Source organism: Furipterus horrens, unplaced genomic scaffold (genome assembly GCF_987537825.1).
Source record: "Furipterus horrens unplaced genomic scaffold, mFurHor1.1.pri manual_scaffold_3, whole genome shotgun sequence".
Lineage (NCBI taxonomy): Eukaryota > Metazoa > Chordata > Mammalia > Chiroptera > Furipteridae > Furipterus > Furipterus horrens.
In genome coordinates, this window is record NW_028327173.1 from 195,513,417 (window position 1) to 195,540,168 (window position 26,752).

The following is a 26,752-nucleotide window of genomic DNA, read 5'->3' on the forward strand; positions in this document are numbered from 1 at the left end:
TTTATAAGGTAGTTATCCAAATTGCCAAGACATACTTTTAAACTCAGAAGTCAGGTTGAGTGGGCCCCCTCTATCCAGAGATGAAATAATTTGAACATCAATAAAAATATCAACTAAAATGGATTAAAATACTACAAATATGCATGACTTTGTGAGTTAATAATACTCAAAGAGGAAAAGTCATTGGTCACCAGTAGAAAATGCTAGAGAACGAACTTGACTTATGGAAACCAGTAAATAAGTGAATTTTTTAAAAACTATATAAGTGTTTAGATTACTATTAAAATAAAAATACCGAATTTTAAAATTCTCATAGAGAACTCTGAAAGCCCTCTGATTAGAGACAAAATATAAGTCAAGTTCAATGAATTTTTTTTTTAAGTTTATAACTCGAAAGGACAAACTACATTGCAAACCAAATCTATGAAAGGAGATCATCCAGGCAGCCAAAGGCACGTCATACAAGAGATGTGGTCGTTGAAAATATGATTCGCAAGGACCAGAGAAAAGCTTGGCAACGCTCTCCTCAGTGGTACTACTTTCTCTTCTGCTTTTGCCCCTTTCCACATCTCTCATGCTGAATCAGACAATAACTTTTGCAAGTACCTTATTTTGAGGATAAAATAAAACAATGTATGTAAAATAATTAGCACAATGCCTACTGAAGATTAATAATGCTCAGGAAAATGGTAGTTTTTACTATGTTAATTACAGACAATGGATATAAGAGCAAAAAAATAAATGGAATAAAGAAATGGGAAGTCTGAAGCTGGAGAAGCTCTTTACAAGTCTGTCATCCCCTACAAATAACTTCACTGAATTCCCCGGCTTCTTATACAGACTCTTGAAAGGCAGTAGTGTCAATGTGGAATCAGCTATTTCTTCTAAAGTCCCACACATAACTCCTCCATAATATGACGCAAATTTCACTTCCAGCATTACCACTCCTCATTTCTCCGCTGCACTTCCACTTTGTTGACCAATTCCTTTCTTTGATTATTTATTTTTGTAAGCTAGCATGCAGAATTATCACTGGTACAAGGAGGTAACACAACTATACATTTTCACTGCCTGGAACCAATCAGCAACAGACTTCAAAAGCAGTGATCGATCTGTTATTCACGGAGTAATATGTGGACAGAAGCGCTAGCAGCCAAGTTTGTACTTCATAGAGTTACTCAGTTACTCTACTGTGTTCACTGAAATTTGTATTGTGTTTGGGGACTGGTGTTAACTGACCAAACAGGGGTACTGAACTTCATGCACACTGGAACCATGCCACAGGCCTGCTGCACTTACTTCACAGAGTCCTCAAATGTCCGCTCCTTATACATTCAGAAGAGGTTTTATAGCCATAGTCAGTGGAAGAGTATGCAACTCTATTTCTTATTTGTTTGCTTGTTTGTTTGTTTGTTTAAGTAAAAACTACTGACTTCCCAAATTCATAATTACAAGCTCCTTGACCAGTCTCTAGGAAGGTAAAGTTTCCAAGTAATGGTCAACAGCTCGGAAACTAGGTACTATATACAGAGAGTATTAGGAAAGCCTAAGAAATAAATCACTCAACAAAATTTGGTTTCAGTAAGACAAGATGAAAACGGTAGGAAAAAAACGAGCATAAACTTCCTTGATATGTAACATCAGTAGCTGTTTCATTAATTACCAGCCTATCTCACAAATTCACAATCTTAACAAAACTAATCCCATCCTTGCCTAAGCTTATTGTGAGGGAGAAAAGAAAATAATCACGCTAAAAACATTCACTAGGAAATTCTTAAAAGATATCTACCATTATCCCACAGAGACAATAATAGAAATAAAGTAGAAATAGTCGCTACTATATTTATGCATGAGTAATAAATATTGTAGCTACCACATATTCATTAAATAATTAGTTCCACACAAATGAAAACCACAACTTAAAAAAAAAAAAAAAAAAAAGGGCCAGCAACAACGTTGGGAAAATTCTAAGTGCTACAATTTAAAACAGGCTTAAATTTTGGAAACCATTTAAAGATCACATTTAGTTTCTTCAGATACTTCCCGGCTCCAAATCGCCCCTTCTTTTCATATTAAGAAAATAAATCCTTAACATATATTATACAGAAACATATGGAAATTTGGACATGTACAGATAACTACACTTAGCTGCACAGTCGAGCAGAAATGGAAACATCTCAGTATCTTGCCTAGTCATTTAGCCTTGTTTTCACCTGACACTGAAGCGTCAGTATTTAGCAAACATTCACAATGTACAATACATACAATACTGGTGGCTACGGAAAGAGCTTATTTCGTAAGCTTAGATATATCTATAATGTTGACAAAAAACTCAAAGTACTTCAATTTATAGATGTTAGGAGTCAGCCTGGCAAAATCCAGAGCAAAAATTGAGGCAGAAAAGAGGTCACTTTAAAAAGTTTATCCAGGGCAGTACTCTGTCATTGCAGGCACTTCGCTTGTTAAGTGCGTCATGCTTAGCTTTCCTTCGCTGCCTATTTCTCTACAGAAGCCAAGGCTAATCTAGCACAGACTGCAACACGGTTGGCTGGAGAGTTAATTTATCAGCTCTACTTGGGTTCCTTACAATCTACTTTTTTTCTACTATAAAACAAAAAGGAAGATGAGAAAGAGGAGGAGGAAGGGGAGAGAAGTTTTATATAATTAAACAGGAGTGCAAATCCATGGTTTACACTTTTCTGGTCTCACCATCTGTTCCTAAAATTATTTTTTTAATGTTTACTGCTATGTTATTTACAAAAATAAAAATCATTAACTCTGGATACTACGTCTAACCTCTCTGCCCATATGCTGATTTATGGAAACATAAGACCATAATAATATTCCTGAAATTTAAAAAACCCTTTCAAATGATATCATTTTTATTTATGCCACTACTTTATTTTTAAATGAAAACCCAAACATTCAGAGGCATAAATCACATTCTAACTACAATTTTAAAAGAATTCTAAAAATATTTCCACATAATATTTTGAATGTCAATAAATGAGCATTCATGGAAAATGGAAGGCACTCTTAAGAGTACATTATTGTATGTTTGGAGGTCAGACAATTTACCCATGAACATAGAGGAGAAAAAAGCAATATTATGTATGCCATCTAACATAGTATATACTTTAATATCAAAATAATCAGATATACATATCACTCTAAATGGCGCAACACATTATGTTATTTATAGTAACAATGATACCCTCATGAAACTGATGTTAGGCCCAGTGAATTCAAGGAAGGAAAGTAACATGCACTGAATGACTATAATATACCAAGTACTATATTAACATAGCAAATAATTGAAGGTAGAGGAATTATTAGATAGATTTTTAAAATAACAATAACAGAAGTGTTTAACAAGTGCCTAAAACAGTGTGACAACTTCAAAAAATGTTATCATGAGGATTATATGATTATGTTGATTTTTAAGATGATGAAACTCAAGTTCAGAAGGTTTGGTAGCTTGCCCAAAGTAACTAAATGGTTTCTAGCTGAAAAAAATCAACATTCAGTTTGAAGTCCAACTCCAAAATCTAAATTTTCCACTAGACTGAAAGCAAAATTCTATGAAAACTATTCTCCTGTCCAAAAGTTTCATGAGAGACTTGGTAATAAAATTTTAAACATAAAACTCTAAGACTCAAATTCCTAAGATCTGAAATATATTTACAAAAAGAAGCAACCAGCAGAATTTAATTGAGACAGCTCTCTCCCTTAAGACAATTAGTAAACTCAGCCAGAGAGAAAGGAGCAGATACCTTCAGCTTTGAAACATTACAAGTGGCTTGTGCCTGCCTCTATATCACTAACATTATCCTTCTGGGGTGTCACTAAGTATATTTGACAACTGAAATACACTTAATAGAAGAAAAACCTGGACTTTATTATTTAACATTTAAATTCTTCCAAAGTTCACCTGCCAGATGGTAACACCCTATTAATCCCAAAGGGAAATTTTAATTGGAGCATTTAATTAGAAGAAAAATTACCTATTTATGCAAGCCTCTAAGGTCTAATTTGATATTACTATATTTTATCACATTTTTACCTTGAAAATGAATAAATAAGCTAATTTGAATCAAGGGAACTATATTTTTATTTTATACCCAACATTAATTACCATAGTCTCATTAGCTATAGTCCACATTTCCACTACAGAAGGTATTAACTTTTTATGTTGAATAAACTTTCTTGAGGGCTTTCCATTTTTATAGCATTACCATAAAAACAGACGCTGTTGTCGCATGAATAGGAACACAATATTCTAGGAATATTATAAACACAAAGCTAATCAATTGCACTGTTTAACACTGGAGTATAATATGTTCTACATGTTCAAAATAAGCTTTCAAATAAAACATTCCCCACAGGTCCTCTTTGACCCAAATGATTTCAGACCTCCCAAGGAATTTACAATATGGGAAATAATGCTGGACAACAATTCCTCAAGGTCATGAAGTTCACTGAGACCAAAGACCCTAAGCCCCAGCCCTACTGTCCAACTAAATATGGCTCATCGGCAAGAGAGGCTGCACAACGGCCAGTGAAAAATCAATAGCTGTTACTCAGACAGAAGGGGAAAATCGACGCTGGTGTCGGTTAGCTGCAGAATCCACCACGATGCCAAAACTGCCAACCTTGATGACCCATCAATGCCAATCCTAGCTCAGCACCAGGTTTCTTCCCAATTCTGTTTCTGTATTTGTTCCATCGAACTCTAATTCCTGACATAATACCAGCTATAATATTAATGGCTTGTGTGACAATGGGCTGCTGTTTTTCAATCAGTTATGATAATCTCCAAAATCTAGTTTATCAATGTAAATTATATTACCCTTCAAACACTGAATTGCAAAGTCCTAAGTTTCAGAAATGTAAATTCACAACACCACAAAATTGTGGGCAACCATGAGGTAAATGAGGTTAACTGAATCCTGACACTTGGTTTTAGGATAACATCTTGTCCTTGGCTCTACCCAGCTGGGAGACCATAGGCAAGTTAGCAACCATCCTATGCCCCAGTATTTCTACCTGTAAATGAGGATAATAATAGTAACTACCTAATAGGACTGTTGAGGGAATTAAATGAGTTGACATAAGAAGAAACTGCATGGGCTACACCAAGCTTATGAAGAAATTCCCAGAGAGACTATGAAAAGGCACGCGCTGCTTCTCTCTGAAACACCACAGACCCCATTGCTGATCCTCTCACACTGCTCAGCTCCTCATAGAGTAGGTTTCACACTCATAAGCAAAGAATTAAATTTAGGGTTGGAGGTTATAAAGATTCAAGGGAACAATAGTGAAGTTATGTATATTTCAAGGAAAATAGCCAAAAAGGTGACCCAACGTGACTCTTGACCCTTAGGCCTTACAAAACCAACAGCGATGATTCTCCTAGTCCTCTGGTTTGGGGAGATCATCTCAGAAGGAAAACAATCAATTATTTATATTATCCCCTCACCAACTGGCAAGTTAGGTTCACAAAATTAAACCCCAATAAAATATTTAAATGCACATAGATAACACCCTTTTCCTGAGGTTCAGCAATAGATTATTTATAAAATCCAAGTCAACAATAAAAGTTCTTGTCTTTTCTAGAGCAAAACAGTTAATCTCATTTCTAGGAAAACTCCTATTTAAAAAGAAATACTAATTTCAATAAGGCAACAGATATTTAGCACAGACAAAATTTTTAACAGTTGAACACTGGTTAAAATGAATTAAGCAGTTACAAATTTTTTTTAATATAGCAGGTTTCACAGCAAAAAGGACCTGTAGGAGTTATAGCACAGTGTCCAAAATAAAAAATAAAAAATAAACCAATCTCCAGCACTCCTTCCTAAATGGCACACACATTGATTAAAAGAAAATAAAAAATGACTAATACGACCATATACTTAAAGGACTTGAAGAATACAAACAGAAAAGATCCAGATAAATCACATGGTACTTGGCACATTACATATACTCCTTTTCAGATATAATATATTCCACAGCAGTAAATAGTTTAATGCTAAGAAAGCAATTTTCATGGAGGAGCCCGTAAGAATCACTTGTGAAAAACACCCTTGCTGAGCTGCACATCTTCCCACAGATGACGGGAGGTGCTCCCCAGGTAACTTATAGGTGACAGGGCGAAGGTCACTACTCTGTCAAGAGAGTAGAACATAAGGCAATGAGTGACATTACCCCTGTGACATGCTGCAGGGAAAAACCACTGAGAAGAAACTGTTTTAACAGCATGAAAATCGGGGGAAATTAAGGAGGAGACTCCACTAGACCAAGTTACAGTCTGAAGAAAGACTCTTGCTCTCCGGTGTCTTATTTTTTATACAAGGGGCTTTGCATTCTAGGTACTTACAACTCAGATGGAAATGAAGTACCTGCTGAATGTATTTACTTTCCATGTATAAAACCACACCCCCAGAGTTCAGTATTATTCAACTCGAGGCCTCCCCCAAAGGCTTACTGCCACAGTAGAACACATTTTCTGTTTTAAATGCTGATCTCTACAGACGTTTCTCTAATATATAATTTTATTTCCCAAGTGCAAATTCAAAGAAAATTTGCTACCGTAAGTAAGCATCTAATATTCAACATGACAAAGCGGGGTTGTTCTCTGCTAGTAATGTTTTCATTTTTCACAAATAAATTAAAAAGCAAATAACAACTCCCACTATTAATAAGGTAGTTTAATCTATAGCATTTCATGAGCTACCCAAATATACAAAGTCTATAGCGCCATCTGTCACATACACCATAAACCATAAAAACCTGCTGGTTGCAAAAAAGCCCAAGTTTATTTTCTAAGTGAAAGTAGTAGAAAACCTTATGACAGAAGATATGTTTCCCTGTATACAAGCAATTAGTTTCCAATTACAAGCAAATAATAACTATGCTTCTGTTTTATAAAAAGCTAACAAATCACCAATTATAACTTGAAAGCTATGGTGACAATTCAATACAGCACAGATATATATAAAACAATAATTATAGTACAAATATAACACTAGTCTCCTTATTAAAGGGTATACTCATAATTGGAAACCTGAAGAAATAAATTTAATTGGGCTTCCGAGAGTTTGCAGTTGAATTAACAAATTTCAAAAAAGGGAAATAATAGAGACTGGATTAGCAAAATATTAATAAAAAATATCCTGTTTGGTCCAGAATTCTTGGCTATGTTTCCTTTTACACCCCCATGTGAAATAAGTGCTGAAACATCCAGCAAATTGTAAGTGCGCATGTCCTTGACCCCAGCAACCCTGCTCCCAGAAACGGCATGATTACGGAAGAACACGGGTACCATAATGGTCATTGCTGCATTATTTACATCACCACTAACAAAACACAAAACACAAAAAACCGGACATACCTATACTATGGAGTCATATGGAATATAATATACATATATATGACTAAATGAGAAAAGCTGTGTAATATGTATGATTCTAGTTTTAAAGCAATCACATGTATGCTTACACATGCATAGAAAATGTTTGGAAAGATATACAAGAAACTGTCAAAATTGTTACCTCTTTGGAGTGGGACTCACAAGGGCTAGGAGAGAGGTTTTATTATTTATTTAAATAATGAGTGTGTATTACTTTAAAATAAACCATCCTTAAAATCCTTAACTCCTCATGAGTGGCATCTATGGACCAAATTTAGTAAGTCTCAATTTAATTCATGTCTTGAGTTCTTTCCCTTCTGACTTGACACTTTCAAACTCAATGGAATCTAATCAGCATAAGCTGGTTGGCAGTCCACCTGATCAGCTAACCTAAATTGAAACTACAAAACAATGAAGCAGTCTAAAGGTTTAAGCTGTTCACAATGATTATCTCCTTCAGCTCACTCCCTCATCCTCAATTCTGAATTTCCAAAAAGGTGAGAGAAAATACAAACATGCAAACATTCTTACGTGTTCTACAGCACCTGCCTGTCCGTTACTATATTCTCGATATTGTCCAAGCATCTGGTCTACTTGTCGCAGGTTTCGACTGGTGTCCTTGAGAAAGAAAATGGCCTTTATTAATTGTTCCAAACAACCTTTTTCCCAATCAGTCTTAGTAGTATGTCAAACAGCTAAATCAACCATTTGTAAAAGGTACACTTTATATCATAGTTAAGCTGAATATCAATATACTTCATAAATATAATTCTTATTAATCTAACTGAGAGAAAAAGTAAAATCCATCTTTAATTTACTTGTGTGAACTTTGAAGCATATAATTTAAGTCCCTACCTAAGGTTCCATAATAAGTTGCAACAAAATCACAAACTGAAAAAAATTCTCATTACTAATTCACACCCTCTTTATAAAAAAGAATCCTAAAAAAAAAAAAAAAACCAAGCAGATTGTGTACAAGAGAAGCAAATCATGGGCCCCATCTTATTTCTACTATTACTTTACCTCAGAACTTAATTAGGAGGGGGGAAAAAGTATCCTTTACCCTTTAGCTATACACAACAAATTTAGTTCTAATCATAACAAAAATGGTTTCTACCTAAATATGTTAGGTTTCACCTGAGATTTTAATGGAGGTATTTCTTTAAAAATATATATACTTATTAATTTGTCTCTCTGGTGGGAAAGTACAAGACTTTGTACTCCAAACTCCATTGTTACGTTAGTTTCAAGAAGTTTAAAAAGAAAAATCAAATCAAATTATGGCTTCTCTACGAGAAATTAGCCTCTTCTTATCTCAGCATATTAACCCAAAGCAATGAAAAGCCAAAATCCGTGCTTATCTAGGCAAGACAAAGGCAAGGGTTTAATGGGTAGGCAAAAAATTCAATTTCTGAGTTTTCTGCTTCCCAGCATGACTGGGCTATTCTTCTCCCACTTCTTTTCCCATGCCCCTTCTAGGGAAGAAAGAAAACTGCCCCACTCAAACTTCCAAACACTGTCAAAGGTTAGCCTCTAAATCAAAACGGCATCTCACTATTATTCAATCATGAATAATCCACTAAGCCAAAATATGAACAATTTTTCTAAAGGCACATGTCCACAAGAGGCTAATCAATGGTAATCCCTAATGGTTTCACTCCTACCATGTTTTATTTGGAAATATGGCCTTATTCCAAAAATCTTCCCACAACTTATCACATATTGTCAAAGATTAGCCTCTAAATCAAAACAGCATCTCACTATTATTCATCCATGAATAATCCACTAAGCCAAAATATGAACAATTTTTCTAAAGGCACATGTCCACAAGAAGCTAATTGATGGTAATCCCTAATGGTTTCCACTCCTACTGTGTTTTATTTGGAAATTATGGGATTATCCCAACACACTTTCCACAACCTATGGCATATTTCAAATATCCTTCCTGACAGTGGTAGGCAGAATAATAACCCCCAAAGATGTTCAAGCCCTAATACCTGGAATCTTACATGGCAAAAGGGATTTTACAGATATGGTTAAATTAAGGATCTTGAGTCGAGGGATTATCCTGGATTATTGGGAGCACTCAATGTAATCACAAGCATCCTTAAAAGTGGAAGAGGGAAGCAGAAGAGGTAGTCAGAGTGATGCGATCCGAAAAGGATGTGAAAATGCGTGGGCCACAAGACAAGAAATGCGGCCAGCCTCTAGAAGCTGGAAAAGGCAAGGGAACAGACACTTCCCCAGGGCCTCCAGAAAGGAATGCAGCCCTACCAACACCCTAACGTTTTGTCCAATGAGATGAGTGTCATATTCTGACCTACAGAACTATAAGAAAATAAGGTTCTGTTATTTAAGACATCAGTTTTGTGGTAATTTGTTATGGTATCAAAAAAAACTAATATATTAACCAAAACAATTACTCAACTTAAACTATCTACGATCAAGTCAATGCAAGCATTGCTCAACTCACCTGTAAAGTACTTGTTATAGTGTTGACCTTCTCAGTGACATTTAGTGCAGGACGACTCCGAAGTTCCCTGTGTATGGACCTCGCAGCCCATCGACTCAATCGGTCACGAGAGCGGAAGTGGTCTGAATCGCTGGAGGATTCTGCCATTGATGTACACAAATCCTTGAAAATAAATTCAGGCCATGGTAAAGCAAATGGTGAAGAACATGGGAATAAGAGATTAATTTAACTATTTACTTTTTGATCCTTTGAAGTATTTATCACATTAGTCCATTGGCTTATCATAATACCAACACACACAGTTTAAAGCATAAGTCAACCACTTCCCACAAAATTCTCCCTCCTTTGTTTCTTCTTCTTTAAAAGAGCAATTCCTTGAATATTATTTTAGTCTTGTTTACAACTCTGAATAATAAAAATCTCTTAGTTTTGTTCAATGTTCCTAAATTGTAAAAGCACTTGCATATACAGTACCTCACTTAACCTTACTAACAGGTAAATAGGACATACAGATTGTATCTCTACGATAAAAAATAAATAAAAACAGATTCTCTAAGACTTTCAGGTCTCAATATTAGTTTGATGTCCATTCTACTGCACTGTAAGAATATATGTAACTTGAAACAAAGATACAATGCACACAGAATGATGTAAAATAAGAGAATCCCAGTGCACAGTGAATATACTTTCATGCACCTTAATTTAAAATATAGGAGTAAATAAATGCTATAACAAAGGTACAAGTTCTATAATAACAAATATGTAGGAAGATGGCACCATCGACATCTCCTCCAAATTAGGAAGTCAAACATACTGAGGATAATTTCATCAGTAAACAATTCTCTAAACATGCTTTTTTCCATCCTTACCTCACTTTTCTATTTAGTGCAAAAGAAATTCAGTTCATGCAAAACAATCTCAAAAGTTTCAGAAAACCTTTCATAGAAGGTGAAGAAAAATGTATTTGGGACAAAGAAGTATCAGAGAAAACTCTGATACTTAATATTGAGTATTCCTGTAATTATTATTGAGTATGCTAATTATTATGTTTTCTGCTTAATGAGGGCTATTGTAACATTTAACATTAATTGTTATACTCTTCCTAAAATACATATGGCCTTCTTTTTCTGGCTTATTAAATCCAGTGTGATAAAATCTTTCTTTAATGATCGAGAGTATTCTGGACATTTTGGATCTTTATTCTGAATGCACCTGGGAAGTATATGGACCATATATCTAAAAAGAAGATAAAGAGAACTTGTTAAACATATATAGATCCTAGAGCATTAAATGAAAGCATGAAAGCAGTCATGTATTTAAAATACTAGATAAAATACAACTAAAACAAGCAGAGAGCTTTGCTGTGAGTTTAGGTTTTTCAAAGTGAAATACAGTCTGACCTTGTAGCATCAAGATTAACGGAAGATCCAACTTCTTCGTACTAGCTACTACAGGGCTGGAGAGCTCCCTGTGAGACTCATCCCCTCCTCTGTCAAGCCTCTCAACCTTCTACCACACCTGTCTTCTCTGGTTCTTGCCTTACTTCTGTCTACAAGTACGAAGGTGCAGTGCCCACGGTGTAGCTCCCTCCCACATCAGGAAACATGAGCAAACAGTTTTAGTTGTAACTTGACTACAAATAATTATAATTACAACTAATAATTTCATAGTGATTTTTAATGATTTAGATAAATGTTTAAAATAAAATACAAATGATAGCTATAACAAGCATGTATGTTATCTACTACCTACAATAAATATTATTTTCTTATTCTTTGCTATTCCTAGTATTATTCTGTTATCATATTTTCCTATTATTTCATAAAAATATATTCTTAATATTATTCTTATTATTCCCCATTCTGACATGTGTGCTTCTAATATTTTCAATAAAATATTTGGCATATTATAAATGAAGTATTAGTACCTTCCCACCCCACCCTTCACCCAATACTATTCCTGCCCCACCTTCCCAAGGAAAACTACTAGTATGATTTTTTGTATAACTTTCCGTATTTTCATACTTTTACCACAAGTATATGCATTGTGCTTCACAGTCTTTCTTAATGGAACAAATGTTACAATCGATTGTTAAATATTAACAAGTAGAGATGTGGGGTATCTGATTTTAACTTTAAAACAGAAAATCTTAGCAACATTAAATAAAATGAAGAACATTATCTAAATTATGTCTAATTGTTATATAATACCAAAAAAATGACCTATCACACCTGCTAAAGATTATATTTTCACTAAGACAGAATCACACTTTCCAGCATGAATTTCACTAATACACACACACACAATCTTCAGCTATCAATTTCAATTACTTTGAACGATAAAAGATGTTCTAACTCCTGCCTCAGATGGAACACTTATAGAAATATCAAGATTTAAGGTGAAATCGTCGTCGTCGGCAGCCGTTCGTCTCGAGAGACGATGGTGTAGCTTCTTAAGAGTCTATCTGCACCGCGAGAATGGCTGTGCAGTCCGACTCGGGAGTGACACGGTATCTGTCTCCTCTCGTGTTGAATCGACATCTTGCGATGACGCTGGAGTGTCAGAAGGAAAACTCTGACTCCAAAAAACCTCCGCTGCCTTGCGGCATACCTCTTCAGGGGAAAGGCTAAGGGAGTAAACCCCGACAGAAAATCCGGAGCCGGAGTCCCTAAGGCGGTTTGACGTTGTAGTCAACACCGGCAACTCCTGCGGCGCACCTGAAGCCAAGCTGTATTGACTCCGTCTTTCCCTTGGACCCTTCAGCTGCGAAGAGAGGGGGGGTCTGCTGCATGGGCAACAGCAGACCCTCCATATCACCCTGCCCAGGCTCTGTAGCTCTGTAGCTAAGGTGAAATATATCTAAGAATTTATACGGTTGTTATTTTTAATAGCATATGAAACATTAGCAACCATCTAAGGATTTTATACATAAGTGTCATAAATGTTAAACTAAGGAAAATTAAAGAATCTGATTACAATACAAAATAGAAATTAGATTATTTTCATTGTTGATGAAAATGTAGCACTTCCTTCAACTATTAATGACAATTCAAAAGGTCAAACATGACTGTCATCACTAACTGAAAGAATGCCTAACCTTAGGTGTCACAGACCAGAAGACAGCTGTGGTAGCAGAGGTCCAACCTTACCAAGAGACACCAGTCTCTCATCAGCCAACACTGCCACTCCACAGACAGAGATGATGGAGGGAAAAAGGAAGAAATGAGGAAGAAGTGACCATTGGAGTTCTCAAGAGGCTCCTGCCAAATAATCAGAACCCAGAGTAAAACGAATGCAAGGCCATGAAAAGAGGTCTGAAACTGCGAAGGGGATGGTGAGGCAGGGAGGAGCAATGGGGGGTGGGGGGAGAATGGGACAACTATAAAAGGGCAATTTTTTAAAAATTTTTATAAAGAAAATAGTTCCAAGAGCCCCTTACTATAACTGACCAAAGAAGAAAAGCACAAAGCAGTCAATGCCAATTATACACCTTGTTCACCATTAAGAATGACTACAATTTAAAAATTTATTGTCAAAACAAGTATATCCTAATATCAATGGCATTAATGGAAATTGACCAGGCCTCTGAAAACCTTCCTAAAGAAATTGTACACAAAGTATTATATTCATTTCATGTTGATAAAAGCATAGTGAGAATGGTCACACAAGAAATCAAATATGCATGGCCATGAAAAATATGTTCTTCCTAATAAGCAATGAAATACTTTTCTGCCCTATTAAGTTGTTTTCCATTAAATAATAATGTTTCTGGTTAACCAGACTGTAGGGGAAGAACACTCCTCTATTGTCCTAATGGGAATGTATAAATTGATGAAACTTGTTTGAATGTCAGCAACCCATATATTATGTATCAAGAGCAGTTTGTACCTTGACCAAGTAAATATACTTTCAAAATGTTCACCTAATAAAATCATCCAGAATACCTATAGAAATTTATATCTAAAGGATATTGACTGAGAAGTTATAATAGAAGGAAAATAAAAATAATTTAAATTTCAAATGAGAAAAAAATGAATGGTTAAAATACAATAAATTCATACAATGGAAGAGTAGACAGACATTAAACACTCTGTTTCTGGGGACATTTAACAATAATGTAAGGGATAAAAGTATGAATCCCAACTTTTTAATAAGCATTACACGTTGGCAGCATGTAACTATACATTACCAGTATACAAATTAGAGGAGCAGGAAAGGATGATGATAAAAAGGGAAGAAAATACAGCCAAAGTCTATTTACCATCCAGAGTTTACAGCAGTTCTCTATTTTTTTAAGCATTTCTATCTCTCCTGAAATTTCTATAAAGAATGTAGTATCAGAAAGAAAAACAATGTATACTTAGAAAAACAAATATAAGGTGACGACCTTCCGAGATAGCAGATTCATAACAGGCTGACAGCCTGACAAATGAGTTTAAATAAAAGCTATATCCGGAACTCCCTATCTCTTGGGAGCTGTTTCCTTTTACTCCCTGACAACTTCACGATTATACTCGCCAGTCCCCTCACATCTGCCTAGGTGAGGTCATGTCCCTAGTTTTCACCAACTGATGACCTAAAAATATGGGATCACAATGCTCATCTCCATTTCATACTCAAGAGGACTAACTGTCCAAAGGTTCCATTTATCAGCAGTTTATGAGTTAAAAGAACATTTTTTAAATTATGTATAATTCTCAATTTACAATTTTGCCAAAGGAGAGGGGTTACTAGATTCAAAAACTGACTCTCAAAGAAACATTCTTAATAAGGAATGAACTTAAAAGTTGAAGGACTATGTGAAAATATATTAATGTGTACTGGCATAGCTTATGCAATAAAATTCTGCTTTGGAAGACAAATTAAAAATGGTTCATGAGTGATGTTTAATCACAATCACAATTTGAAGCTCAACGAAGAATTGTTTAAACTAGTAGAAAAACATCTATGTATACTCAAGGAATATTTTCATCATTATTTTTAAAAGTGTAAAAGGAAAAAGTTCAGTTGGATTAGAAATCCATTCTCATTATTGTAAGAAGTTTCTCGGCATGACATTTGTTGATTTTTTTTAAAGTTGCTAAATTTGAAGAATGACTGAAGAACTCTTAAAGAACAATTTTTAAAAAGCTGAATCACCTAAATTCTGATTAAAGGTGAGAAAAGGCATTTCCCTCAACTAGAGAAAAAGCAGAAAATATTCTCTTACTACCACCTACTGGTCCGACAAAACTTCCCATTGATGAGAAAGCTGTTATACTGATGCTGTCTGCCCTTCGGGTGCTAAGCTTTTTCCAAGACTGGGGGGGAACTACGATGGGTGACCTTGGGTGAAAGTCTTCACAGTGCTAGAGAAAGCCTTGGGTCTGAAACCAGATGGCATACAGTTCTTAAAATAGTTTATTTAGCTGTTCCCAACACATCAGTATTTAAAGGCAATAAACATTGTTGCCTCTGCCTTAATGAACCTTAGAAAGAAGACATACCGCCAACCAGAGCAAGTAATGAACCCTCATCAACTCGCTCCCACTGAGGATCTATCCATCAGAAACAAATGCTGATGTGCGACCCTGCACACTGGGACCAGAGGGAGGAAAATCGCATTTAGCCCTGTAACAAGAGGACTGGTAGTGAGTCTTTACAAACTCAAGTCCACCTCTTTTGTTATTTGACCTAAAAAGCCATCAGACTGTCTTCATTACAATGATGCACATTTGTATGTATGAGAGCTGTAATTTATTGATTCTCAAGTCTCTTTTCCTCAGAGCCAGTTTAAAACAATTAGGATTTGCAAGCTGTTCCATAAAAGATAAGCACCCAGCATCAGGGGTGACATTTCACAAAGGCTGACTAGTGCATGTTAAGTAGGCAATTGCTTCTGTGGCCTCCAAGTGCCTCGGCTGTACCTGTCCAATGCAACCGTCTTCAAAGAACGTGTTCAAGGTAACAATGTTGATATTTAAGGGGATCCCAGGAGGCGAGGAGTGGTATTCCAAGCTTAATCATTATCCTAGTTCAAAATTTTTCATGCACTTCTCACTTTTTCAACAGCTGTAGGACTTGAGAGCTTTGCCTCATCATTCAAAAGAAAAAGTTAATAAGCCAGGAAAGGTTATCATGTACAATTTTCGACTATGCCTGGCTTCTTGATACCAATGCTCTTCTGTAACTTAAATCTCCTCAGACCCTTTTGGTAAGTTCATATAAGATCAAATTTGACAGCCAAATCTCTGTTAAGTCAGAAGATAATGTAAGACATAAGAAACAATCAAAAGAGAGCCTTGAACAGATTCGTGCACCCATCATTTACTGAATTATATTTACATTCGAAATGAAAGAGGAAAGTACATAAGTTACCATCCTTGATGAGAAAGAAGGAACAGTAAAAGTGCTATCTACAATGAGCTAAGTAATACAACAAAAGGCCAGGCCGGCGGGGTCAGGATCCTCTGGAAGGATGAGTAGAAGTTCGACAGATGGATGCGAAGAGGAAACGGGATCCAGTGAAAAGAACCTGTCTCAGAAGAACTCGGGAAGGCACCAAGAAGCAGAGCACCAGGGAATCAATTTAAGACTGTCTCCAATACTGCTAAATGTCCCCTGGAGCAGGGAGGGCCTGGATGGGTGAAATCATCCCAGTTGAGAACATCTGCCTTACAGAATTAACATTTTTAGATACATATATACTAGATTTGATTTGTTTTTATTATATGTTCCACTTATTCCAGTTGCTGCCATCCATTTCCTCTCCCTCTCTCTCTCTCTCCCACCCCCTCTCTCTCACACACACACACACACACACACACACACACACACTCATGCACACACCTCTATCCCATGGGTGAAGCTGGTCAGGCTCAGCTCCCAGCTCCCAATGCTTGCTCCAGCTCCTCAGAATGGAAGAGCAGGGTCACATGAACCAGTGCCCACCAAGCAGGGAGCAGAGGCATTTCTAGAAAAGGCCATGCAGCATACAAAATGACTGCTTATTCAGACATGGAGAAAAAAAAATTAGTTGCTGCTCAGATAATTATATATGTGCCAGCTGTTAAAAATCAGTGCAGTTTTAAAAGAAAGTTACTTAATAACACCCTGTCTCACGAGCAAAATGACACGTATTTTAGACTCACACACCCACACACACACTTCTAAAATAAATGAGGCAGTTTACAAAATTAAATAGAAACATGTCAAGATTTTTAAAAAACAACAAATAAAAACTCAAGAAGAAAAAAAAAAAAAAGAAAACTTACAAGAGAAATGGGTGCTAAGAACCCCCTGCGATGGATTCATTACTTGGAGTTAAGCCCTGGAATTGCACACTTGCATCTGCTCACAGATTAAAAACGAAAATAGCTACTATAATAATCCTAAAAGAGCAAACAAGAATGAAGTCTTCTGGATGTACAGACAACCTCTACTGATTGTCCCAACTGCCCCAGGTCGGGCAAGAGATCAGCCTGGACAAGATGGAACTAGAATCCCTGGGTTTCTGACACCATTTTGTTTAAATCAGAGAATGAAAACTAGAAGACTGACTATAAACCAAATCTAGCTAACTAACATGTATTTGAAAATAACACTATATTATTTTAAAACATTAATTTAAAAACAAATAAAGTTCACATAAAAATTCTAATTGCAGCTCCTCTTGGAAAGCCCAGAGATCTGGCCACACTGGTGGGGAGTTTTCCACAACACGCACGTCAATCACAGCAGCCCTAGGGTCAGACATGCAGCTTCCCGCTGCCCAAATCCCCCCATCCCCCGCCCCCCAGGCCTTCTCCACCCAGTGCTCCCTGATTGGCCCCATGTTCTAGAGTTGTTAAAAATGAGCACTTTGATTGGGAAGAATTAATCAAGGTTAAGTGCTTGAGAGATAATGCTTTTCTCTACAGACCAGAATGGAAACTCGGTAATACAGCTTTGATATCAGCCATGCCTATAGACTCCAAAACCAGAACAAGATACTACTAGAGCAAAAGGGCTTGATTTTAATCAAACTACTTAGAATGTTTTCACACTATTGTGTATATCAAAAACTCAATTCAGAACAAAAGTGTAGTACCTTGCATAATTTGGCTCCAATTCTTCACCCCTCCCTATATGCCCTGTCCTTCTACCACAGGTTGAGTTACCTGCCCAGGTCCCTTCCTCTGGGCTCAGCTATGTGACCTGCTTTGGCCAATAGGACTTAAGCTAGCATGGCACAAGCAGAGTCTTGAAAAGGGATCCCACACTGGAACTTGTTCCCCTGTACCTCTTCCATCACCAAGAGGGCATGCCCAGGCTATCCTGTGGAAGGTGTGGGGCACCTGGTAGCACCAGAGGCTTTCAGCTTAGATCAGCAGACCAGCTGACCAGCCAGCTGAACCCAAATAAATGAGTAAGTCTAATCATGATAAGCAGATAGTTTAGCTGACCCATCGTACAAGCAATAATGTTTATTGTTGTATGCCTTGTATGTTCTATTTGTTATGCAGCAAAAGCTAAATGATTTATATTGTGAACTTTGAGAAAGAAGATACCTATGAAGAAGAGCTCGTGGTGGCTAACTGGGCTCAAATTTTCAAAAACAGAGCCTACCAGCCATTTTAAACAGGGGCCTCTCATACACTGCACTTCAGGAAGAAGTCTGCACTGAACTGCCTGCCCGCCCGCCCACACTGTTTCTGCCATCTGAGCTCCTGGAATCCTATTTCAACCAATGGGACTAAGGCTTCCCTTATCCAATCAGAGCTACACAGTTATACTCCCATCAACATCTTCACTGACCAAGCAGAGCATCTCATTTATGACCAATCAGGAAAGTGCCTTTTGGACCAATCAAACTACAAGGATTTGGAATCCTCATTTGCATGAGGACAGGCCAATCAGGGACCAGAGCAGATCTTCTGTGTATATAAGCAGCTCCCCTCTGGCTCTGAACATGCACTTTCCCCTCCCACCAAAGGGTGAAGTGTGCATTTCCCTGCCCGAGATAAACACCAAAGATGTCTCACTAGAGCAGAGAAGAACAGACCAATACAGGCCAGAGCACACTGGCAAAGAACACAGAATAAGGCAGAGCAGGCCAGTGCAAAAGGGACCAGTGCAGCATAAAGCAGATGAGCATGGAGCAGAGCAGACCACTGAGGAACAGAGAAGAGCTGTCTCTAGCCAGAGAGAAGCCTGGCCCCAGAGCCACATCACAGCCATGCTGTATCACAATTGAGCTGGTTTGCAATGAATCAAGTTTCCTTCTTCACTGTACTCCAAACTGGGGATTCATGTTGGCACTGAATTGGCACCAAGGACCATCAGTTGACAATATGTAATTTACGAATAAATCATTTGATTTGTTTCACAAAATAGTTAATTTCCTGAAGTTTCCTTTAAGACTACTCTCCTTGAGAAAACAGGTTGTTTTCTGACTGTCTTCTAGTGGTGGGATTGGGGAGAAACAAATTCAAATTACGATGCACAAAATAAGCATAAGCAATTGCTATAACAAATGACAGGCTAGCAATTTTTGAGAAAAAATATCTAAGCAATTATAAATAGCAGTCAGAGCTATTTAGTTGTTCCCCATAGCATTAAGATTTTCATAAGAAATAAGCTATTTCTCAAATATATTATAAAGCATAATATTTGTTTTCTTCCTCCTAGTTTTTAAAGTACAAACAGAAACTCCTCCTGACTTTCCTAGTCAACAAACAATACTAAAAATTTTTTAAAAGGAAATATTTCTTATTATTATTTATATCTTGCATTTGCATCTTGCTTTATAGCTGACAAAGCATTTTCTTTAGCACTTTTTTCTCTTGATCTCCATTCAATCTTATAAACTTGACATAATTACAACCCTTTACTTTTTCTGCTAAAGAAAAACAAAGCTTTCAGTAAAATACTTGTCCATGATTACTTTGCTAAAAAGTTACAGTAACAGAACTAGAACTCATCTTTTACGTCTCTAAGCCAGTGTTTTTCCACTACATTTTCATTTTTTAAAGGTTTATTTTATGAAAGAGAGAGAGAGAGAGATTTCATGCAAGAATCACTGATCAGCTGCCTCCTTCACGCACCCCAACCAGGGATTGAGCCCCCAACATGGGAATGTGCCCTGACCAGGAATCAAACCCTCAACCTTTCAGTTACAGAACAATGCTCCAACCAACTGAGCCACACCAGCCAGGGCTCCACTACATTTTTAGGTGTAAAAAAATTGTGTAAATTCCAAATACAATGCCCAATCACTAATGTGCTTTCTATGCCCTTCCTATTATATTTTTTATCACCTCCTCCCAAGAAATGCTTTTAATGCCAGAGTATGCCATTTGTACTTACTTAGAACTAGAGATTTTTATAATGAATACAAGATAATAAAGTATTTAATATGTAAATTTGCTATAAATCCAACTTTCTACAGCTATTTTAAGACGTCTTTTAAATAATCTTTTCTCTTGTTAAGAATATTTATAACCCCTTTCAGGCAGAAAAGCATTCTTATTTTCCGGAAACCACATTCTAAAACTTTAAACTTTTTTTAAAGCTATTCTGTTTGGTATATATGTATTATCTATTTTTCTTTTTCCTCAACTCTTTCTTAATTCCCATATTTCTTCCTTTCCCTACTCTTACTTTATATATTTAGATCTTTACTTTAAATCTTCTATGATAAAGAACTGAAGTACATTTTATTGAACTTATTGACACACTTATTCAAGATTCTGTATTTATTCTTTTTCAATAAATCTATTGGGATGGCAATAAATAGGTTTCAAGTGTACCTTGCAATGACACATGATCTGTATTCTGCACTGTGTGCCCAGCACCCGAAGTTAAATTGTCTTCTGTCACCATATTTGGCCCCCTCTACCCTTTACCCCACCCTCCTACCCCCTGGTAACCACCATACTGTGGTCTGTGTCTCTGAGTTCTAGTTTTATATCCCACAGAGGAATGAGATCATATGGTTCTTAGCTTTTTCTGGCCAACTTATTTCACTTAGCAAAGTATTCTCTTATATCTCTTATTCTTAATATTATAAGTGGATAAACAGAAAAGTTGACATATTTTTTTTCCAAAATATGAAAACTTCTAAAATTTTTTTAAAAGGTAATTGGAGTTCTTAACTTTGATCTCACCATGAACTGTTTCCTGGAGTGTTTTTAAATGCATACATAAAAATTTTTAAAGATACGGGATTAGAAAGAAATCTAGTTAGAATGAAATTTAGTTCCTGAAAGTAAATGGATGTAGATTCCAGTTAAGAACCTCATTTCAAAGACCTTCCAAAAACAGAAGTTGAAATAATGCTGAATAACTAATGCTTTAACACCACAGATTGTTGTATGACAGTAACCCTACAAGGTAACTACTACTGTCATCACGATATATACCGAAAAGGCTTAAAGAAGCTAAGGAAGGTGTACCAGGTTACACAGCTACCAAGTGGCAGAGCTGAGTCCTGAACCTTTCTCCAAGGTCCAGATTTCTAGGCATTTAATCCTTCTCATTGCTGCTGGCACTATTCATAAATTCAGGACTTCTCTCTACTTATTCCTAGCCACCAATATGGTTTCTCTCACTCTGAATCTTTTCCTATACGTTCCAAATTTCATTGACACTCCCCTGGACACGTGACTAAGTCTAGGTTCTTGACAAAAGACCCACCAGCTGTTACACCAGCTAGTCTTCTCCCACTGCCATCCCTCATTAACGTCATTAGTTCTGGCTGGAACGCCTTCTGCTCTCCACTATTGCCACCTATTTCAACTCCACTTATGTTTCCAGGCATAGCTCAAAGAAAACTATCTCAGTGAAGCCTTCCATCTCCAGCCAGAAGTGATCTTTCCTTCCTCTGCATTTGTATCACTTTAAAATTACAGCAAGACATTTATTAAACATCTTCATGAAATATAATTGTGTGCCACAAACTTTTTTTTTTTTTTTTTTTTTGATTTCTCAAATACGTCATGCTCCTCTTGACGACAAACCTATGCTGGGTTCACTGCCTGGAACATTCTTTTCAGTTCTTCTCCCTTGTCTAACTTCTACTTTTCTTTCAAGTCTCACCTCACAGGAAATTTCCCCCAGAAAGCTTTCCTTCACTGCCCCCACCCCTACCCTGGACCACGTATCCACAGCAGATACCAGCTCATCACAGCCCTGAGGCTGCTTATTGGTTATTTACTGTCTGTCTCCCCACCGGACTCAAAATCCTACCAGACACTCCAATTATTTTATCCATGGTTGTATTTCAACAACTAGCATAGTACGTGCCATGTAGTTGGAACCTTTTTAAATGAAGTGACAATCAAATTTCCTTATTATCCTGTCTGATTAATCCAGAGATAAATTTCAAAGAACAGGACTTTGCAGTTAGTACTAATTAAACAATTGTTGGGTGAAATGATTCTTGTGGAAAATGGCCTAGATTTATTAATTATCTTACATCTTCAAAAAATATGGATTAAACTGCCTAACAATATAAATATGAACACTTGATAATATGTATTTTAGAGAGAAAACAAGGATAAATATTCCAAATCCGCTTGAATAAATGTGTTAAAACATGAACCAAATCTAGAAGCCCTGTTTGAATTATTGCAAATCATTTTAATTCATTAGTGTCACCTGCAGCTAGCTGCATTCCTCAGGTATTATCTATCTCTAGGTTCTTTATCATCTGGGACCATCCTCAGTACTCTTCCAATGTACCAACTGCTGTTCACAAGCAAACCCATGCTGCAGTTCAAAGCCTTCACTCTCCCACCATTGAGCTCTTGCCTTCTTTCTACAACCTATAAAATCACTTGTCTCACCTAGAGGGTATTAAACTAAGTGAAATAAGTCAGTCAGAGAAAGATAAATACCACATGGTTTCACTTACATGGGGAATTTAAAGAACAACATAAACAAACAAACAAAGCAGAGTCACAGATACAGAGAACAGACTTACGGTTGCCAATGGGGATGGGGGTTTGGGGGCTAGGTGAAAGGATGAAGGGATTGAGAAGCACAGATTGGTGGTTACAAAACAGTCATGGGGCTGTAAAGTACAGCCTAGGAAACATAGTCAATAATATCATGGTAACTCTGTATGATGCCAGGAAAGTACTAGATAATATAAACAGGCAATTCTCAGAATATATATGGCCCTAACAAATATATAACATACTTTACTAATTTAAAAATTGCATATTAAAGTAATAGTATAATATTCTTCTATATCTGTTTTGTATTGATTTTACAAAAAAAAAAAAGAGCTCTCACCTCTGGGATTGACAAGATCACACCTTGCTATAAGAATATAAAATAAAATAGATAGCTTTTCTGGAGAACTGTCAGATGAGACAAGTAAAAAATAAGTAATATGCATATATTTTGACCCAGATATTCTACTTCTATGCACAGAGTGGAGCAACAGTAGGGTTACAGTGGTTCATATGGAAAATAATACAATAATTAATAACTAATAATACAAGAATAAACTCTGTTTCACATACACACAATTGCAAACCTACTTTTGCTACACCTTGTGTATTATCCTAGGAAAACAAAAGGAGATGTTTGTAAAAGATGTATGTATACATCTCATGTGTATATGTATGTATAGTTTCATGGCAGCATTATAGAAATAAAAAAATAAGAAAAAACTACAAATCTACTGATAAGGGATACATTAAATGCAGTCATTTGGAATACTATGTAGCTGTAAAAGAGATATGGTAGAATTTTATGTGCTGACTTGTAAATAATACTACATTACTACAAGAAACAAAAACACACCACAGAATAACATGAATATATTGAAACATTTCATATAAGAATTGACCCAGTGACATAATTACATGGATACTATTGAATCTACTCTAGATTATTTTTATATTATTCACAAATGAGTCAAGACTGCAATTGAGAATCTGTGGTTACATGATCCTATCAGCTTTAAAGTTCTTTCATTCTAAGAGCTTTATAGAGCATGGATCTTGGAAACAGTGTTAGTACAACAGCCCAGTGGGTCTCCTCTATACGTTCTAGTGCGCTTTATCGAAATACAATATGAAAATGCTACAAAGGGTCTAGAATTTTAAATCTACTTTGAAAAATTTGGGTAGTCCTTGATTATCAATGACAATTCATGTTGAATACATTCATTTTAAAGGAATCACAAATTATAACTATTTTACCTCAATAATGATGTAAGAACCATTATAGCTTGAAAAAAACTAAAAAAGATAATAGAACCCTTTGAACATTTAAAGAGATAAATAACAGTAAGCTTTGTTTATATGGTACTTTTATTAATCTAAAAATGCTGACTGTCAATAAAATCTCATTATAAGGCAACCAGAGACAGCAATGGGGCCTCTTCCTATTGGGCAGGATTGACATTTGTAGTCAGAACAACTGGGGATGAAAATTGCCTTTTGAGCTGCAGAATCCCAAGCAAATCAAATAAGCTACCTGAGCCTCAACTGCCTCATTTGTAAAATGAAGAAGAGCATAATAAAACTATTATATATGTAACACATAAAAGGTGCCCATTACTGTGCCTGGGACAAAAGAGGTTCTCACATAGGTGTCTAATAGAAACATCTGCATCATTGTTGCTTTTATTAAGGTACTTAGTTTGTTCCCCTGAATTCTTATAATACTCCCTGCACAAGCATTCGATTTCGCTTTTATAGTACACATTAGAAAAGGGTTTCTTGTCCCCTCCAAAGACTACTTGTTGATATATTCTTTTCCACTATAAATATTTAAAAATGTATTATCTCAGAAACGCAGGGAGAACGCATACTTACAAAGCACAGCCCCAAATCTCCGCGCTGCACTCCACTGAGCTCAGGGCTCTTCCCAGGCACGCATGTCTGCCTCCTATCATTTCTTCATGGGGTTCAGGGCAAAAGGCCTAGTCAAGCAGATGCTCTTTGACTGCCCCTACACTTTCCCCAAACCACCTACAGATAAATAAAACAAGGGGTAAAACACACCTACAACCTTACATTTTTTTAAATAATAAAAGATGGAAATAAGTTCACTCTCACTCAGAGAATAAGGGAAATGCTCCTTGGGTCATGCAAAAACCTCACTGAACTCAAATTCTTCACATCCAAGTTCCCAGCCAGCCTACTCCTCACTGGTTACTTCTGCCAGTGCCTGGTCACCCCTTGGGCTGGCTAGATCATGCAGCATAAATTGCAGCCCAAGTCTAGCTAAAAGTGCTCTCTCTCTGCATGTCTATCAGCACGTAACTAAGTCAAGTAATGAATTTAACATGTTATTTCTAAAGTTAATGACCCAAGTGAATTTCTAAGCCAGTTAATGCACTATATGCTTGTTGCCCATAAATGAAATATTTTATAAGCTGCTCAGTTCTTCCCACATCTAGTATTGAAATTAAATAAGTAAAATGCCTTTGGTTGTAAGAAAGAGCTGTGGACAGAAATATTTTCAATTCTTTGTGACTGGTTTTTAAGCAATCTGTAAGAACCCACAGAAAGTTATCCAGAGAACTGATAGCTGTCCATATAAAACGCAGACCTGGGACTACATCTATAAGCCACTTCAAGAGAAATGTACTCTGGAAAAGTTAATCAAAATAAAATGCAGAGAGTTCAAAGCGACACAAGTCTTGAAATCGCAAAGAGGACACGCTGAGAGCACACAGGTTTGATGCATACAAAGCAGAAACCCTCGCTCCAATTTCTCTGTGCCAATATGAAGCTGTCAAAAGTTTTCATCTTGAATGCATACTGCACAATACAGTAGTCACTAGCCATATGTGGTGACAGAGCTCTTGAAATCTGGCCATTCCGAATTCACATGTTGCTGTAAGTGTAAAATACAAGATTTTGAAGACATAAAACCATTAAAAATACCTTTGAGGCTTCAAAATATCTCAATAAGTTTCATATTGACTACATGCTGAAATTAACACATTTTGGGTATATTGTGCTAAATAAATTATTTAAATTAATTTCACCAGTTTCTTTATACTGGTATAATGTGGGTACTAGAAAATTTAAACTTGTGTGTGTGGCTCACAAATATTTCTATTTGAGAGCACTCTTCTTTATAATTAGTATAAATAAATAAATAATACTGAGCACTTCCAATGTGCCAGGCCTTGTGCTAGATACATAATACCTGAAATAACGTTACAAAGCGGTTCTACAAGAAGTCTGCGGAAGTGACTGAGCCCCATCAAACCTTGTCGGGAGTTCCCACAAAATAACTCAAACCAGGGACTCTTCGCGTTGGGGCAACTCCCATGTTGGCAAAGAAAAGACTGATACAGAGTTCCCAGAATAGCAAACTTTTGTGACTATACAACAGGTACAAAACGGCAAGTTTTATCCCAGGCCAAGCAGGTCATCTCCAAAGTGGGGCCAATCTCCTTGACAGCTCAGGCTTCGCAGCCACTAGAGGCAGGACGAGGCGCACGCAAAAGGAGAGCAACGAAGTTCAAATTCCCTGGATAACATCGATATCTCATACCCCTGCCGAGAGAGGGGGCGTCTGGATGCCAGGCACGCCGTCTCTCCTGACCTTGGCACACACTCTATCCAGCCACGGCCCCACCCCAAATCTCCGCGCGGCCAGTGTCCCCACCCATGGGACAAGGAGAAGTGGGACTTAAAACATCTACAAGACAGGGAAGTGATCAAGACCGAGCCAGGGGGCAGTTGGGGGAAGGTACCTGAGATAGAGGAGAGCCCCAGATCCTTAACACCGGATCATCGCCAAGGCCATGCCCGGCGCCCACGGCCACCTGTGACCGAGAAGGTGATACTGACCCGACGCTGCGGCGCAACCGACTGTGCTCTGCCCAGACTCGCAGCTATGGCAACTTGAACTAGCCGCCCAGCAGCAGCGGG

At 36.8% G+C, this 26,752-nt stretch overlaps 1 protein-coding gene across 1 annotated transcript in view; it reads right to left on the minus strand.

Annotated features, from left to right (window-relative positions):
• Positions 1–26,752, minus strand: part of CEP128 (centrosomal protein 128) — a 353,412-nt gene extending 326,660 nt beyond the window's left edge. Inside the window, exons 1-3 of the mRNA XM_090271263.1 lie at positions 26,672–26,752; positions 9,885–10,046; positions 7,943–8,029 (exon numbers count right to left, since the gene is read on the minus strand). Of these exons, the coding sequence (XP_090127389.1) occupies positions 7,943–8,029; positions 9,885–10,031 (234 nt within the window). The 5' untranslated portion in view covers positions 10,032–10,046; positions 26,672–26,752. The remainder of the gene's footprint in view (positions 1–7,942; positions 8,030–9,884; positions 10,047–26,671) is intronic.